The sequence below is a fragment of the Thunnus maccoyii genome, chromosome 7 (assembly GCF_910596095.1).
Source record: "Thunnus maccoyii chromosome 7, fThuMac1.1, whole genome shotgun sequence".
NCBI classification, from domain to species: domain Eukaryota; kingdom Metazoa; phylum Chordata; class Actinopteri; order Scombriformes; family Scombridae; genus Thunnus; species Thunnus maccoyii.
The window spans coordinates 14263925-14280006 of NC_056539.1; the positions used below are offsets into that span (position 1 = coordinate 14263925).

The 16082-nt window shown below is 42.5% G+C and overlaps 1 protein-coding gene across 4 annotated transcripts; it reads right to left on the reverse strand.

Moving 5' to 3' along the window:
- Positions 1 to 436: 436 nt before the first annotated feature.
- Positions 437 to 15759, reverse strand: ankrd24 (ankyrin repeat domain 24). 4 transcript variants are annotated; one of them, XM_042417815.1, is made up of 23 exons: positions 15383 to 15755; positions 15111 to 15179; positions 13146 to 13276; positions 12533 to 12621; positions 12361 to 12425; positions 12186 to 12243; positions 11880 to 11950; positions 11596 to 11702; positions 10733 to 10905; positions 10166 to 10188; positions 9829 to 9921; positions 9245 to 9370; positions 9012 to 9131; positions 8729 to 8858; positions 8366 to 8544; positions 6507 to 6670; positions 5116 to 5906; positions 4707 to 5023; positions 3945 to 4178; positions 2629 to 2805; positions 2367 to 2534; positions 2178 to 2243; positions 437 to 898 (listed from the first exon to the last, which is right to left on the reverse strand). In XM_042417815.1, the coding sequence occupies exons 2-23, from the start codon at positions 15144 to 15146 to the stop codon at positions 830 to 832; spliced, it is 3387 nt and encodes a 1128-aa protein (XP_042273749.1). In that variant the 5' UTR covers positions 15147 to 15179; positions 15383 to 15755; the 3' UTR covers positions 437 to 829. The 4 variants fall into 4 exon arrangements, with proteins under 4 accessions (XP_042273749.1, XP_042273751.1, XP_042273750.1 ...); XM_042417817.1 differs by having other exon boundaries at positions 2167 to 2243; XM_042417816.1 differs by having other exon boundaries at positions 9254 to 9370; positions 15383 to 15754.
- Positions 15760 to 16082: the final 323 nt, after the last annotated feature.

Sequence of the window (16082 nt, forward strand, 5' to 3'; positions counted from 1 at the left end):
TTAGCAACATATCTTTAATCAGGCCCTCCGCTGTTCTTAGCTGCAGCCTCACGAATGCACAGAGAGATGAGGTGAGCTTCAAGGCTTCTGGTGAGGGACAAACGATTAATACCTTTTTCAGACCTCCCCTCTTTGCTTTCTCAGGAATTTCTTGAATCTTTTCTTCTGAAATTAACCTTATATGCTTTTTCTCAATAAAATTAACTGAAACATTCATACAATTCATGGAGTATTTTGTCTAGTTTGAGAGTCTTTGTATGTGCCAGCTTAAGTAGCAGCTCCGCCGTGAGCCCAGCTGCCTAACTTTCCATGCACTCATGCTACAGCCAAATTAAGACTTCAGATTTCCATCACCCAAAATAGATGTGAAGGACAGTGTAGAAGTTGTATTTGTGCATGAAGCGAGTTACAAAGAACAGGATCAACAGCAGAGCAATTTGTTTTTCATTTTTATTATAACAATATTATATAAAATCAGTAGGCTCATCACACAATCAATGTACCTGATTCTATCTTCTAAACAACTGCTCTGTATCTACATTCACTTTCCGCTACCATAAAACCCTGACAAATAGGTTGCTGTCATTGAACTATAAAGGCACTCCACAGTTTGATTTTTTCACTGCTTGGTTATCAGTCAAGCCTTAAGGCTGCAGTTTATTTAACTGTATTATATGCATGCAGCTATGTCTGACCACAGATCAGTTGCATTTGGCTTTCTAGAGGAGGTCTCTGTGATACTGGTTCCACAGGTTGCTGTGCTGGAGCTGCTTTATGCTGACCTGTGGAGAGACTGGAGATGGAGAGAGACTCGCAGATGCTGTAAGGTTCAGTGTCCCTGCTGTGTCATCCTCAGGATCTGGAGTAGCAAACCCTGCACTTCTTCATCCATTTGGCCCTGTTGGGCAACAGACACAAATGTCAGAAAATGAAAGTTTCACATTGTAATCTAGTTGAGTACAGTCAGAGCCCTCATAAGAGGCTCTCTACAGGTTTACTGCCCTTAGCAAAACAGCAGACTGACTGATTTGTAGGTTTGGCCAATCAAAACAGAACAACAAGCCTTCAGCAGCACCCACGTTTTTAGAAAAACTCCCATCTTTGACCTCCATCAGTAGGGAGCAAAACAAGGAGGAGTCCGCCACACATCTGTCACCCCCTGATGAAAGAGCCCACTTGGTCACCAGAACACTAACTAACATAAACACTAACTAACACTACCATTGTAAAAAGATGCTATCTCAATATGGCTAGCAATCAGCCAGCCACTCATCATGCTGACTAAGAGGAAGTGGAGGCTAATTGCTTTTGCTGATTATACGATTAGATTGTTTAGATCAACCGCAAATTGATGGTGACACTATAGACCTCTTTCAAAATGTAAAAACACAGACCCAGGGGAGCTTATGTGCCCATGTGCTCTCTAGCTAAGCTGGCACCAGACATCTTTAATTAAATTAAATACATTTGTCAAGCAGAAATCTATCGGAGAAATTGTCTTTCATTCTGAATATCAAGCAACACTGTGCCCCAAGTAAGGACTGTGACAGCCCACACAACTGAAACAGAATCCTCTGACCTGTCTGGCACACTGGTGAATGCCAGATGTACCCCGAACAGTGGACAGCCTACCCCATACCCAACCCTGCCCCACATTAATAACAGGATTGAAAGGTTCGAACACAAAGCTTGTAAATATTTTAACATGACAACCTCTACACGCCAGGGAGTAGCCAACGGTTTTCTTAAAGGTGAACTACACCCACACGATCTCTCATTACAACCAATGTGTCAAAAGGAAATGACTACTAAATGTGACTTAAGTAAGGGAACAAGACAGTGGATTGAGACCCTTTTCCCTGTATCTCTTCTGAAATTGAATCCACTTTGTCTGGTAAGCAGAGATGGTTGACAGAGCCTGCCTGCTCTTTACTGTCTGTGCCACAGATGGGGACCGACCTATATTCAGCTATCGCTATGAGGAGGCTGTAGGGATGATTGTGAAAGAACAGCAAACAGACACACAGTATATTTGCTCAAGTGCCCACATATTCACACATGCACACATGGAAATACTGAATGGAACATTGCTTAACAAAAGTTTTAGTCTAAGTAATTTGTGCTCTGGCATGCTTGTGTCCAGCCCTTTTTTGACTGTCAATGTACCTTCAACTGACCTGTACGGCTGACAGTAAATGGGAACGATATACAGTCACCACCTGTTTGTGCTTTCTCTCCCAATCCTGAAAAAGGGTCACAAAAAATGTTATTGTCATGTGAAGATCGTAGATAATCGTGATAACCTATGCTGATATAGAAGATTCAAAATCATATTTTTCTCACACTAGTCTAAATTCTCTTCCCACCTGGAGCTGCTGGGTAAGTATGCTAATCCTGTTCTGCAGTGCCATCTGCTGCCCAGGGTTACCATGATGGGTGGATGAGGAAGAGGAGGAGGAGGTGATGCCAAGAGGAGGTGACAGAGCTCCCAGCGCCTCCTTTAGCCGGAACACCTCCTTGGATAGCTCTGTTATCTGTGCAAAGACAGAGACTTGAGTTTGGTCACTTCATTGTCACCTCACAGGTGCTTCAACAGCAGTTGTCTGAACTAGCCTTGCAATCTCTTACCTTGCGGTCCTTCTCCTTGACCAGGCCTTGAGATTCCTGGATGTCTTTGTGGAGCTCCTGGATGTGGCTGGATTGGGACTGTAACTGCGCTAGCTGCTGCTGCACTGTGGCCAGCTGGGACTCTGCAACTTGCCGCTCACTCTTGTTAAAGAGAGCCTCCCTCTGCACCTGGAACACCTAGACCAATAGAACCACCAGCGGCACCGTGTCACTATAGCAATGGTGTCTACGTTCAGTCATGTCTCACAGCCTGATGCTTCTGGCTTATATTGAAGTGTAGACTGAGCCACAAGTAATGACATAGGTGTAAAGTTTGATATTTTCTATAAATGGGCAGTATAGTTGCGGAGGTAATTAATATGGACAGTTTCGTAGAGATGGAAATATACACTTGCAGGAAAAAAAACAAAGCTCTTAATCTGTTTTAGATTAAGTGGGTACCTACTTGAATGTGTACTTGTCAAACACCAGCCTCTACTACATGACATCATGGAAATTAACTGAAGTTTTATGTGTTTAGTGGATGAAAATACCATCTAACCTTCCATTCTTTCTGTTTTTTATTACATTTTCTCAGCAAAATTTAAAATACATCATCTTCAGAATTGTTATTCCCACAACCACTGCTGTAGTTGAGTTTTCGCTCATGGGAATTTCCAGTTTCCCTTGGAAATAGTTTTCTTTTTGATCTTCATACACCCACGCTGCAGTGCAAATAAATGCAGTAAACCACTCATGCACATTTGCCTTTGGTGCCATGTTCAACAGTGTTTTGTGTTACAGGAAAGTACAACTTTGTAAGTATATTGTGTCATTACCAAGTAAAACGTACATGATAGTGTGTGTGTGTAAGCGCCTAGCAGCATTACATTCTTATGGTTGGATGTGTGCCAACAATGTTTTTGTGATAAAAATGTTCTCCACTTTTAGCAAGACTCATTTCATGAGGTACACAGAAGCCCATTATGAGATATTGTCTGTCTATGGAGGGACTTTGCTTTCCTCAATGCCACTACACAGATGGAAGGATAATGGCAAATGGATCATCCTAAGGAGCCTATAATGCACATACAACACTACTCCAGTGCATCAGTAAGCACGTATACAGAGAGATGAATGAAGCAGATGGAGGTACTGAATAGAGAAAGTAATACACATATGAATAATGTAGGTACAGGAAAGAGGCCTTCATGGAACACAGCTCTCTTTGAGGCAGACACAATAACATCTGTGACCTAAGATGGCATTAGGAGAGATTGGAGAAGGCAGACAATATTACAACACATGCATGCATGCATGCGTACACACACACACACCTCAGTGCAGGTCTTCTCATGTTTGCGGGTGAGATCGTTGAAGCGGGCCGTGATAGCGTTGATCTCAGCCTGCATAGAGAGACGCAGGCCCTCGTGGTCCTCCTTGGAGATCAGACCCTGTTCTGCCGCCTTCTGGGACTTCAGCTCTCTCAGGTCCATCTCTTTCTCACTCAGAGCCTCCTGAGCTGCTGCTGCACTGCTCTCGCTGGCCTGCAGGGAGCGTTGGAGCTCTGCCTACAAGGTGGGAAGCAAAGGGATTACTTTCTGTCCCATAACAAATTAAAAGAAAATATGTCAGCAAAATGTACTCTTAAATGAAATGTTTTTAGTTATTTTAACAAATTCGCTCTATTTACTATTGTTTATGTTATGATTTATTTATCAATGTATTTCCCTGTATCTACCTTTCTTAACACAAATATAAAGAATCCCCCATATTTTTATGGAATCTAAATAAAGTAAGAACAATCAACCGTGTACTCACCTGTTAATCTAAAGTAGACAATGCACAGGAATGCATAGGAACATTGGTTACTTCATATAATTATAATGTGCTTCCTTACAAAAGCAAGAGGCATGTAGAGCATGAGAAATTACCTAAAATGAAGTAGAGGCAACATTAAACATTGTTGTAATGTTGCAGTAACAAATCAGCCCCTCTCCTCTGTACAAATGCCTGATTTTCCCCCACCTTTTTTGAATTTTCAAAAATCTTCTGCCTCAACTACTTCTTTTGGTCATTCTTATAATTTCCCAGCTGACCTTGATTTTCTCATGCTCCTCTTTAGGTATGGCGTCCTGCATGGCCTGCAGTTTGGCCTCTACTCTGGCAGCCTGCTCCTCAGCCTGACCCCGAAGGCTCTTCTCCTCCTGCAGCTCCTGCAGTGTCTGAGCTAGCTGTTCTGACACTGCAGACAGTGCTTCCTTGTGTTTTGAAAGCGGCACCACATCTTTCAGCTGCAGGGCATCCTGTGCCCGGCCCTCCCGCTCGGCACACAGGCAGTCCAGAGCTTGGGCTGCTTCCTGTCTCGCCACCTCCAGTTCTTCTCTCACTGCTGCCAGGGTGCGCCTGGAGTGCTCTGATTGGACAGAAGCATAATCATTAACAGAACTGACCAAACAAAATAAGTATTTGGATTACTGTAATTAGAAAAAAAAATACACTTCACACCTGATATGACTGAAGGCTCTGAGCTCTCTGAGTGTTCCTCTTCTTCTTCCTCCTCCTCATCCTCACCGTGTGGAGGAGGCCTGAGTCTCTCCAGCTCTAAGAGAGAGTCGTTGAGTCTTCTAGCCACATCTGCCCTCTCCCTGGCCAGCTGCTCACACTGGAGACCTAGAGTCACCTGCACCTCCTCCAACTCTGACCGGGGCACACACTTCCTCAGCTCCCCCTCGAGCTCCGTCACACGCTCCTGAAGGCGATGTACCTGACCTAAATCTCCTGCTGCTCCTCCCCCTTTCCCAGATGTCCTGCTCTCTGCCAGGGCTGCCTCCAACTCAGCCACTTTATCATGGAGGCTCTTCACTGTTTCCGTCTCTTCCCCTTCGCTGTCTTTCTCCTCTTCTTCTTTCACTGACTCTTTCTGGGCCAGAGCAGCTTGGGGTCCCTCTTCTTTCTCCTTCAGCTGTTTGATTGTGTCACTGTCCAGGCTGCTCTGACCACCTGCCTCGCCCTGTCTCTTAGCAAGCTCCTCCTCTAGCTCCCTCACCCTCACTCTCAGCTGCTGTGTCTCCTGGCTCGGACCCTCATTTGCAGACCCTCCTCCTGTCACAGCACCTGTCATGGCAGTATCCCCTTCATCGCACTCCACAGAAAGCACCCCAACACGCATCTGCTCCTTCAGCTCCTCCAGCTCAGATTGGGAGGTGGCCAACTGCTCCTCTAGCCCACGCAGCTTCTCCTTCATCGCCTCCATACTCTCTGCATCCACACCTCCTTCCTGAGACTCCTCTTCACCACTGCAGAACAAGACAAGGATTATCAATCTTGACAAAGAAATGTCTCAATCGTCAAATCAGCTGCACCTTGTGAAACATGGCTAAAATCATGTAGCCCTGCAACTCATTATTTCCAATATTAATTAATCTGCAGATATTTTTTGATTAATTAATTATCATTTAGACTATTAGATGTCAGAATGTAAAAAAAGCAGTCAAAAACCCAAAGATTTTCAATCTACAATCATATTTAACAGCATTCTATATGATTTTCCCATTGGAGAAGGTAAAAACTAAGAATGTTTGTAATTTTCCTGATAAATGACTGAAATGGGCAAATGATTATCAAAATAGTGCACAAATTATTTTTTGTCTATTGACCAATCAACAAATCAATTAGTCAACTAATTGTTTCAGTATTACATCATACAGTGTATGACACATTAACACTATCATTGAAGCATACAACTGCTGAGGTTTGGGAACTGATACTTGCAAAGGTGTGCACATCTAACAATAAAGGCCTGATTCAATATGGGAGGATTCATGTGAATGTGAACTGATATGGTTACTTCAGTTTGCTAGTGGTCAATCAGCTTGTATGATATGAATCAATCTTACCGCTCTTCCGCCACACTGGAGGCCTCATCTGAAGCCTGGGCCTGAGAGAAGCGCTCCTGAAGGGCTTCAAACTCCTTCCTAATGGTTTCATACTGAGCTATGGGGACAAAGTCTGGGCTGGAGCTCTGCATGTCTGTGTCATCCTTCTCAAACATCTCCAGCATCTATAAACCACACAGTGAAATATACAGTAGCTTGTGGAGGTTAACAGCTTTTAATGACTTGCACTGTTTTTCCATCAACATTAAAGCTATGTGAGATAAAAAATGCACAGAATTTACATATACTGTATCAATAAACAAAATATTTTTGGTAACAGAAAGAGTATTACTGCCAAGAACCATCATTACTTTTTTACAATTTAGTATTGCACTTCCATATAGCTGTGGGACAGATTTAAAAGACATTGCAAAATGAATGCAGAAAAGACTGAGATATTCTTTCTTTTAATCCCTATGTGTCAAGCTTCAAAAAACACTGGATCCTACTTTTCCCATAATGCTAATTAATAGCATCTTTACATCAGACTCTTCCTGCCTGGCAAATTCCCAAACCTTTCAAACCTCATGCCTCCAGTGTGTAACACAGGCTTTCTGTTACAAATCTGTAGTCTCAAAACCCAAGCCAAGATAACCCTCGCAATATCATCAGGGGTTATTTTCTCCTACTTGACAGAGGTCCCTGCAGAATCATAGAGGACAATGTAGTACTGTATTCACAGCCTAAATAGTACTCTCAATGACTAGGAAACTTGATTCTTTAAGTGTAAAACTGGTGGAACTTCCCTTTAATGAACTTACATCACTATGAGTTATGGACTCCTCCCCTGCCTGTCACCATTTAAATCACATTGTGAGGTTGTGTCTCTAGTTTTCTTCCCTTCTAACCTTCTTCCACAGACTCCATCTCACTCTACTTCCATTCCCACTTCAACATCTGGCTCTTTTTAGCGATGCTAGCAGCATGATTCTAGGGATGGTAATGTCTGTCGGTTCACCACTTTGGTCCAGACTGAAATATCTTAACACTCGTGGTTTGCCATGAAATATGGTACAGATATCAACATTGCCCAGAGGATGAATCCACTGACTGTGATGATCTCTGACTCTTCCTCTAACACCTTCCTTGGATCAAAATACTGTCCAATACTTTGTTTTAACACACTAAATTAAGATGTTCAACATGGTAAACACTATACCTGCTAAAAAACAACATGGTAACATTTCCATTGTGAGCATGTTAGTATGCCGAAGTTAGCATTTAGCTCAAAGCCTATGTGCCTAAAGTACAGCCTCACAGCTACCAGCATGGCTGTATAGTCTTGTTTACAGCAGGGATGATCAGAACTTCTTGGCCTAGATCGCTGCTCTTCATACTTCTAGTGGTGATTGAAAAACCACAGAATCACAGGATACTTAAAACTGACATCAGAGCTAAAACGATCTGCTTACTTTCAACCAGCATGACCCAGTTAGTGAAGAATGTCCACAAAATGCCCCCATGTCTGATGCTGCTTTGTTCTATTTATACCTTGTCATACACAACTGCCTCAGTGCATTAGTGCACCAGAGTCTGGCGTCATAAACTTTAAGTGGTCATGGCTAATGCTTGAGTCAGGGACACTCAGCTACTCTTCAAATAGCATCTTTGTCTTACCGACTGGGAACCATTTAATAATCACGTCACCATCAATTTATACTCTTTAAAGAGGCCTCGTAGTGTGTGTGTGCGTGTCTGTGCGCAAGTGAGTATGTGTGATTATGTTTGTGTGCTTTTATGCAGGACATGTTGGGTGAATGAGTATCTTTTCTGTCTTTTTCTTTCAAGTTCATGTTAGTGTGTACTATGCCTGACCTTACCTGCACTTTGAGAACAAGTTCAGAGTTCTGTGAGGTAAGTTCCTCTATTTGTTTGCGCAGCTCTGCCACAGTTCCTACATCTGAAGGGGCGGGTGAGGGGCTGGATGTGTCTACTTCCCCTTGAGAAGTGGCCTCATCCTGAACAGGGGAGGCTCTGGAGCGCTTAGAGAGCAGCTTCTCTAGGGGGAAAGTTCAAAAAAACCACAAAAAATATCAATCAGTGTATTTCCTGACATTATAGACACATATAAAAACTTTTGTAGCAGTAATGCCCATATGGTATAACAGTGACACATGCATGAAATAACATGCATGCTCTGTAGAGTATGCTATTGCAAGTACATGTTCACACAGATTGCATACCTGGGAAGTCCAACATTTCATCCATGTCCTCAGAGTCACTAGCCCCAATACCATGGAGTCCCTTCATCTCCTCAAGAAGCCTGTCCCTCTCTGCCTCTGCCTGCTCTAGACGCTGCTTTAGTTGTGATAACTAGAGTGCAAAAACATACACACACACTGTATTGTCTCTGATATAAATGCACACCGAGAGCTCTAATGACTGGTTACAGGTTTGAATAAAACATGAAACATTTTGCAGAGACATGAATAAGAAGGGGAATATGCGTTGCCTGCAGTACAGTACCTCTTCCATGGCAGAGAGGGCGGTCTGTTGTTGCTGCTCCAAGGTTTTAATCTTCTGGAGCAGACGGCCTCTCTCCAGACGCAGCCGCCGGATCTCCTCAAACACCTCCTCATCTTCCGCCTTACACAGACAACCATAAAAAATATGACAATGAAATAGAATCTGCCAGCTAAATAAATATATTATATGAAGCAGCAAAACAAAAATAAGTCTAAAAAGGAACAAAGACTTACGCCGCTAACCTGGGCTGATTGCTGTGAATCTGGAGGCTGAGGAGAAGGAGAGGGAGACCGGGACTGGGGCTCAGGGGACTGGGGAGGGGGAGCAGAACTCCGGGGCTGTGGAGAGGGTGGCAAACCCTGGATGATGGTGATGGGATAACAGAATGAAATTAATCTTTATTAGTCATTACAGAGATTATTCTGTTCAGTTAATCTCTTGAGAAGCAATTATCTTTTACAGAGATATTACCAAAGGAATGATTGTAAAATAAGCATACATCTTGACACCCTTTAATCTTGTTTTCTATCACATACTGTAGAGCCACATAGATTAATTGTTCCAAAACTAGGAGCCGCAAGATAAATATTTTATAATTGTACCTCTTCTCCTTCTAAAATTATTGAAATTAAACAATCTAATAAGGAAAATAACTCTTCACAATGCAGACATAAGCAACATGTGATAAGAGGCAGACACTGAAGTAGTAATGGACATTGGTTCTTTTTAAAGGAGCACTAAATGGTTGGGAACTATATATATACGTGAATGTATATATTGTAAAGCTTTACATCAAATGAAATGTTTCTCACAGTACCTGGAGAGGAGAGCGTGGAGGTGGAGGAGCTTTCCGTTTGCGGGGGGTAGTCCCCCCTTGCACCAACGAGGCGCCTGAGGGGACTTGGGGGGGCTGCGTGGGGGAGGGAGGGGGATCACAGACATGCAGAGGTCAAGCTCAACTTAAATGGGAAAGTGGAGGAAACTAAGATAAGACACAGGGGTCAGCAACAAAGGGGAACGAAAGCCAACAAAAAGAAAGCAGCACACAAAAACAATGACCTCATATTGGAAAACATGCACAATATGATCGGCCAGAGCGGGCCATGATCTCATTGATGGAGGGAGTGATGTAACACGCAACTATGCAACATTACCTCCTCGCCTGCACCCTCCGAGACTGCGTGCGCAAAGGGAAAAAAGACAAAACTTTAACATCCACAGCAAGAGGTCCGTGCGAAGCACATACACACGTATATGCACGCTCACTTCCTCTCACATTTTTAACATGTAGTTTAATTTGTGCCATTCATATGCGGTCAGGCATTATGTGCACACCATCTCTCCTTCATCTCTTTTTCTTACCAGCCACACATCTGTTTTTCATATATCATCAAAGTCTTTGTTATGAGATAAAAGTGGAGCAAGCCTCTATTCTCTTTTTTTTTAAAACCTCCACTTTATAATCACACCCAGCTGTCCTCCTGATCCACTTCCTTCTATTACAGTAACTTCCTGGGGGAGCAGCAAAACATCTAGAGCAGAACAGCCACAAACAGAAGCCAAACACCGGGTCTGATGCTGTCATGAGCTGTTTCGTTCATTCCACTCAATTTAACAAAACTAACTAGGATTGATTTATAATGATTCGATCATTGAAAGAATGAATCGTCAAGAGAGCTGCACTCTGGTTGGGAAGGCCTTGTGAGATCTTCATACTGTACCTGGAGGTGCTCCATCCTGCAACATCTGCATGATACGTTGGTTGCTTGTGCTTGCGGCGTAATCAGTGGCTTTGTGTCCAAGGGTGTCCTCCAGTTGTGTGTTGGCTCCACCTCTCAGCAGAGCCTCTACTGTCTCAACACTGTCACTCTCACAGGCCAACATCAATGCGGACCTATAATTTCAGACACAACATCACAGTACAACAGGAAAATCAATTACACTGAGCAAACTAATGATACAATCACAAGTCATCAAAACCAAATTGTACTGTAGAGTTTCACAGTGGTACTTATTTGGCCTCTTAAACCCTACTGCCATTGTTAGCCAGTCAGTCATTACTAACTTACGCTAAAACCCATAGAACTTAATTTCTACTTATAGTCAAAGATTCTGAAGATATGAAACAGGCTGTGGTTTAGGATGAACTGCATCAAAATCTGTGTAAAATTTGGTGCATATCATCAAAAATGAATGATGCAGCCAGAAGAGATTATGTCTTACACCTTGTTAATGTTAAGCAGGCAATAATTCTCTAATGGTCTTCTCTAAGAAGTTATCCAAAGCCAAACTGAAAGCTGTTGCTCCCTGCTGGAGGTCTTGACCTACATCCCCCCAAATCCGTAGGAGATACTGGAGACTTCCTACATGAATCCTTCCTCTATTCTGACTGAGACAACCCCACCACTGTGACAATAATCCTGTTTATTTATTTTTTTGGTTTGGTTCTAGAGGCTGCATCATGTCACAGTCTGCCTCAGCAGGCCTCCCACTGTCCTGACACTGTATGTCACTCCATCTGTCAAGGTTTCAGCAGCTGCTACACTGAGACGCTGCCAGAGGACGCAGAGGAAGAGTCAAGCACCTTCCCTGGTTGTCTTGTATGTTTGCGTTGGCACCTCGACCCAACAGAAAGACACACAGCTTCACTCTGCTCATCTGGGCTGCCAGGATGAGCGTGGTGGCCCCGTCCTGACAGAGAAACACACATGATCATCCAAACATCATGGAGCAATAACACAACTCTCTATCGGTGTTGGACAATGTAATTGACACGAGCAAGAGCAAATGCCAATCACTAATAATCTTTAATCTATTTATCTCACATTAACAAAAATATCTGATCAAATTTCAGATAATTAAACCTACCGCGTCCTGGACATCTAGACTGGCTTTAAAGTCCCACAGGGTCTCAGTGCAGGATAAGCAGCCACTGATCGCTGCAGAAAATGATCAAAATTATTGTTTAACATTTACTGTACTTACATCATTAAATGCGATTGAATCATTGAGCACTATTTTATTTAGTTTGAACATAAGATAAAAGACTTGGTAAGTTGATCTTCATTCTTAAATGTTCCTAAACAACTGATTACTTTTAATGCTTAAGGAATCTGTTTTATGCCACTAATATGTAACCACAATGATTTCATATTGTAGTGCTGTAACTTTTACCTGCATGATGGAGTGGTGTCCTGCCAATGCTGTCGGTGCAATCTACTGCTAATCTCTCCTGTCAATGAAAATAGCAGAAAAGTAATAAGTACAGTTTAAAATTCATGTCCTTATTCCATTCATAATTTAAGGTATTCATTCATTAATCTAACTATGTTATCACTCTGTGTTTTACCTGTAAGAGTCTCTTTAAACACTCTGACTGACCATTTTTGGCTGCAAGGTGAAGGGCACTCAAGCCTGCAGTCAGTCAGTTAGAAAAAGACATTTGTAAAGAGTCAATGACACATGTGATTCAGCAACCTTGACTCATGAAATAACGTGTATTTGTTAATAAAATACCGTACCAGCACCATCAGTGATGTTGAGGTCTGCTCCGTGAGAGATTATGACCTCCAGACAGTCAAGCCGCCCTCGAGAGGCACACAGATGGAACCTGCCATGTGGACAATATTGTACATTACCATGCATTATACACACTCAAGTCATAAGTATTCATTTACTAAATGATTAGTAGCCTTGCTTTCTAACATTGTATATGTTGTATATCACACAAATGATTCAAGATGAGAAATGCTAAAAGTTTCAATTTAGATTCTTGACTGCAAATTCTACTCATCCGTTTCATTTTAGTTCAAGAGAAAGTAGGCAATAAAACTTTACCGTTTACCAGAAGAGGCTATATAAACAAACTGTTAAGAAATTGGATTCATAAGCGTAATCCATAATGGATCATTTCATGGCAAAACTCTTAAAACGAACTGTTTGGTAGGTCTTTCCTGGGAAAAAGAATTTACTGTGCAAAAAATGATGTGTTTTACATCACCAGAAGCAGCAATAAACAACTACAACACTAATGAGTAAAATCATAAGGAACATAAACTTAATGGAACATTGGGAATGAAAACAACTACTTCAAGTGACTAAGATTGATAAAAAAAAATGAGGCAATCAACTTACGCTGACTTGCCCTCAGCATCCAGCTTGGTGGGACAGAGGCCTTTTTTGACGATGAGAGCAGAGACTTTGTCAGGTTCATTCTGCTCCACAGCCTGCAGGAGCCTCTCATCACTCTTACTCCAGTCCTGACTCTGAGGGGGCCAAGCCAAAGGACAGGTCACCACCCCGAAGTGCCCCAATGGAAACTGATACCCCACTGCATATCTCATAACATACAACAACAGATGACTGGGCAACAACCAGTGATGATGTTAAAAATATTATTTAGATCATTGAGAGAATACAAGAGTTTTACAACTACTTTTAGGACAGAAATATTACAAACAGCAGGGTAAATCTGATCAATTCTTATTCCTATAATTATTGGATATATAGAGAGGATACCTACAGGCAGCGGCAGCAGGCTGAAACAAGGACACAGCTGCTTCATCAGGCTAAAAAGAGGCTGCTGAGGATCCATTATGCTAGTAGAGCATCACACACACACAAGTACAGCTACAGAGTACCGAACCACCGCTGTGTGTCCTGCCTGACAATACACACCGCCGCGTGGCTACATAACAAATATACAGACTCACACCAGATAGTATAGAGCAATCAACTAGGTTTCTACCAGACAGCTACCCTTCAGAGGTCATAGCGACATCACAACACAGATCTACGTGCCAGAAAATGTTTGCTATCCTCAAAATCACACCTGTAATGAAGCTGAGTAATACTGCTATTCTCTCTCCTCAAAACAATTTCTCCCCGTCTGCATCCAAAACAGCCTCTTCTTGTTCTGGTCTAGTTGCTAGCAGGGACATATAGCCAGTCTCTCCACTGCACTCTCTCTCTCTCTCTCTCACAGACACACACACACATACAGACAGGCACTGACTTCCTTTGCTCACTGTCCTCCTTTCTCTAACCTAGTAATTTCTCTGCTGCCTTCTTCTCTGTTGCAGCCTCCCTCCTTCTCTCTATGAGTTTTTGTCAGGTCCTGCACGGCACCCCCTTCGCAGTGTCATAGATCTGTTTCTCTGCAGTTATAGACCGGGGGCCTGTGCGATGTGAGGACTCAGCAAAAAGAGGAGAAACAAGCTGGCAGTGCGTTCTGCTCTGCTGGTTCAGATGGTCATTCACTGGGCAGAGGGGAAACAAGCTGAAATCTGAAATAGTCACTTAGGCTATGGAGAGTTTTATGTATGTGAGAAAGCCTGGAAAGTGTATGTATGAAGGATATTTATCAGTCAGTCTATCTTATCCCTTTTACCTAAGTGAAACCACTCATCAGCCTCATCAAGATCAGCATTGTCACCATTGTTGTGGTGATCATTATAGTGTGCAGTCCAAGGGAGGTAGAATTTTTCCTTGAGACATCTAAAAATAACAACCATTTTCTAACAGCTTCACCAGGATCCAAATAATAAAACCACATCACAAGGCTGGCGGGCTGTTCAGAAAGGCCGACTACAAGTTGAAAGGTTGCTAGTTTATCCGCTTGTACCAATGCAAGGACACGGACACCACCATACCAATCTGCTCCATGCATGTGGCTGCCAATCATTTCTTCTATCTGTCCTTACAAAAAAAAACCCAGTTGAATCTTAGAAATACTGAACCACTTTACAAAACTCTTTATAATCGCCTTAAGATGACAGCAGGAAAGTAGGAATTCTTTGTGTGTGTCTGCGTTTGTGCATGTACGTGTGAATAATTGAACGCCACCTGAGATCTCTAGTTATAGCAGCAGTCTGGAGGCAGCCCTGCTCTCCTGCTGCTGCTGTGACACTGAATCCCAGGCCCCCCATACACACACACACACACACACACACACACACACACACACACACACACACACACACACATACACACCGGGCAACCTGCGACTTAAAGTATAAAAATGGCTACTTAATTCAAAACAAAAGTGAAATGTATACCCAACTGTAAAGCATTACAAGCCCCACAGCAGATGCCTCTTACCTCAGTCTTTTTAAACTTTGCCTTCAGACTCTTCATAGTGGGTCAATCACCTCTGTCTCAACAGGAACACTGCAATGAATAAAGTAAATAAACACACTTAGTGTTACTGTAAGTTGCTGCTGATTCAGTGTGTTTTGAAGGAGCTGTAATGGTTTAATGGCTCAGTTGTCACTGGCAATGTAGGTGTATCACAATTTTAGAGAGGCTAACATAATCCCACATTAATGCAGTTCACACACAGCTGCCCTGGAGGAGCAAACATGCAGACTTACCTGTGGAAGACAGTCGTGCTCCAGGTAAATGTTTTCTCTGTCCCATCAGCTCCTCTCAGCAAAATACTGATGTCACTGCTGCCTGGCGGACAGCAGGAATGCACCCGCCCTCATCGTAAATCAACCAATCGGCAATGCGCAAAACGCCGGATCAGCGTTTGATTGGCGATGATGAATGGCATATTGTTTCAGTCACGTGCACTAGCAGCACAACGTGGAGCTTTTTTTGGAATTGTAGGCAAATAACGCTCTGCAGTAAAATAGTAGAAGCTCGTCTTAGTGTTACAGCTACATTTGGTCGCTGTCCTCCGCTGTAGGAGTCTCTTCTGCTCCCAGTATTACAGTGAGATTATGTGAGAGTTTCTTATTTTGGAGATTTTAGCCAATCAGAAAAACGTGAAAGTGAATTCAACCAATGGCAACACTGGAGGAGCTGACAAAAATAATTAAATTGCTATTTAATTGAGAAAATGCATACTAAAGCCTCTGTAAATATTAATCTGTACATCCTGGTACTTTGTAATTCATTAATACTTCAATTTATTTATGTATTTATTTATTTCACAAAGCAGTAAACCTGTCTCTGCTGTTATTTCCAAAAGACACAGTTACAGTACACACGAAGCACCAAATGAGGGCAGTAAATGCATGGGAGACAAAACTATGGAAATCAATTATTCCTCTTTCCCAGCTCTTTAAT

Bases quoted from the DNA above. Each gene is read 5' to 3' on its own strand.
- ankrd24 (XM_042417815.1), bottom strand. From the start codon at position 15,146: ATGAAGAGTCTGAAGGCAAAGTTTAAAAAGACTGAG. The intron at 12,426-12,532 runs GTACGGTATTTT...GACTGACTGCAG, and splicing joins CAACATCACTGATGGTGCTG to GCTTGAGTGCCCTTCACCTT. The intron at 2,535-2,628 runs GTAAGAGATTGC...GTCTTTGCACAG, and splicing joins TCAAGGAGAAGGACCGCAAG to ATAACAGAGCTATCCAAGGA.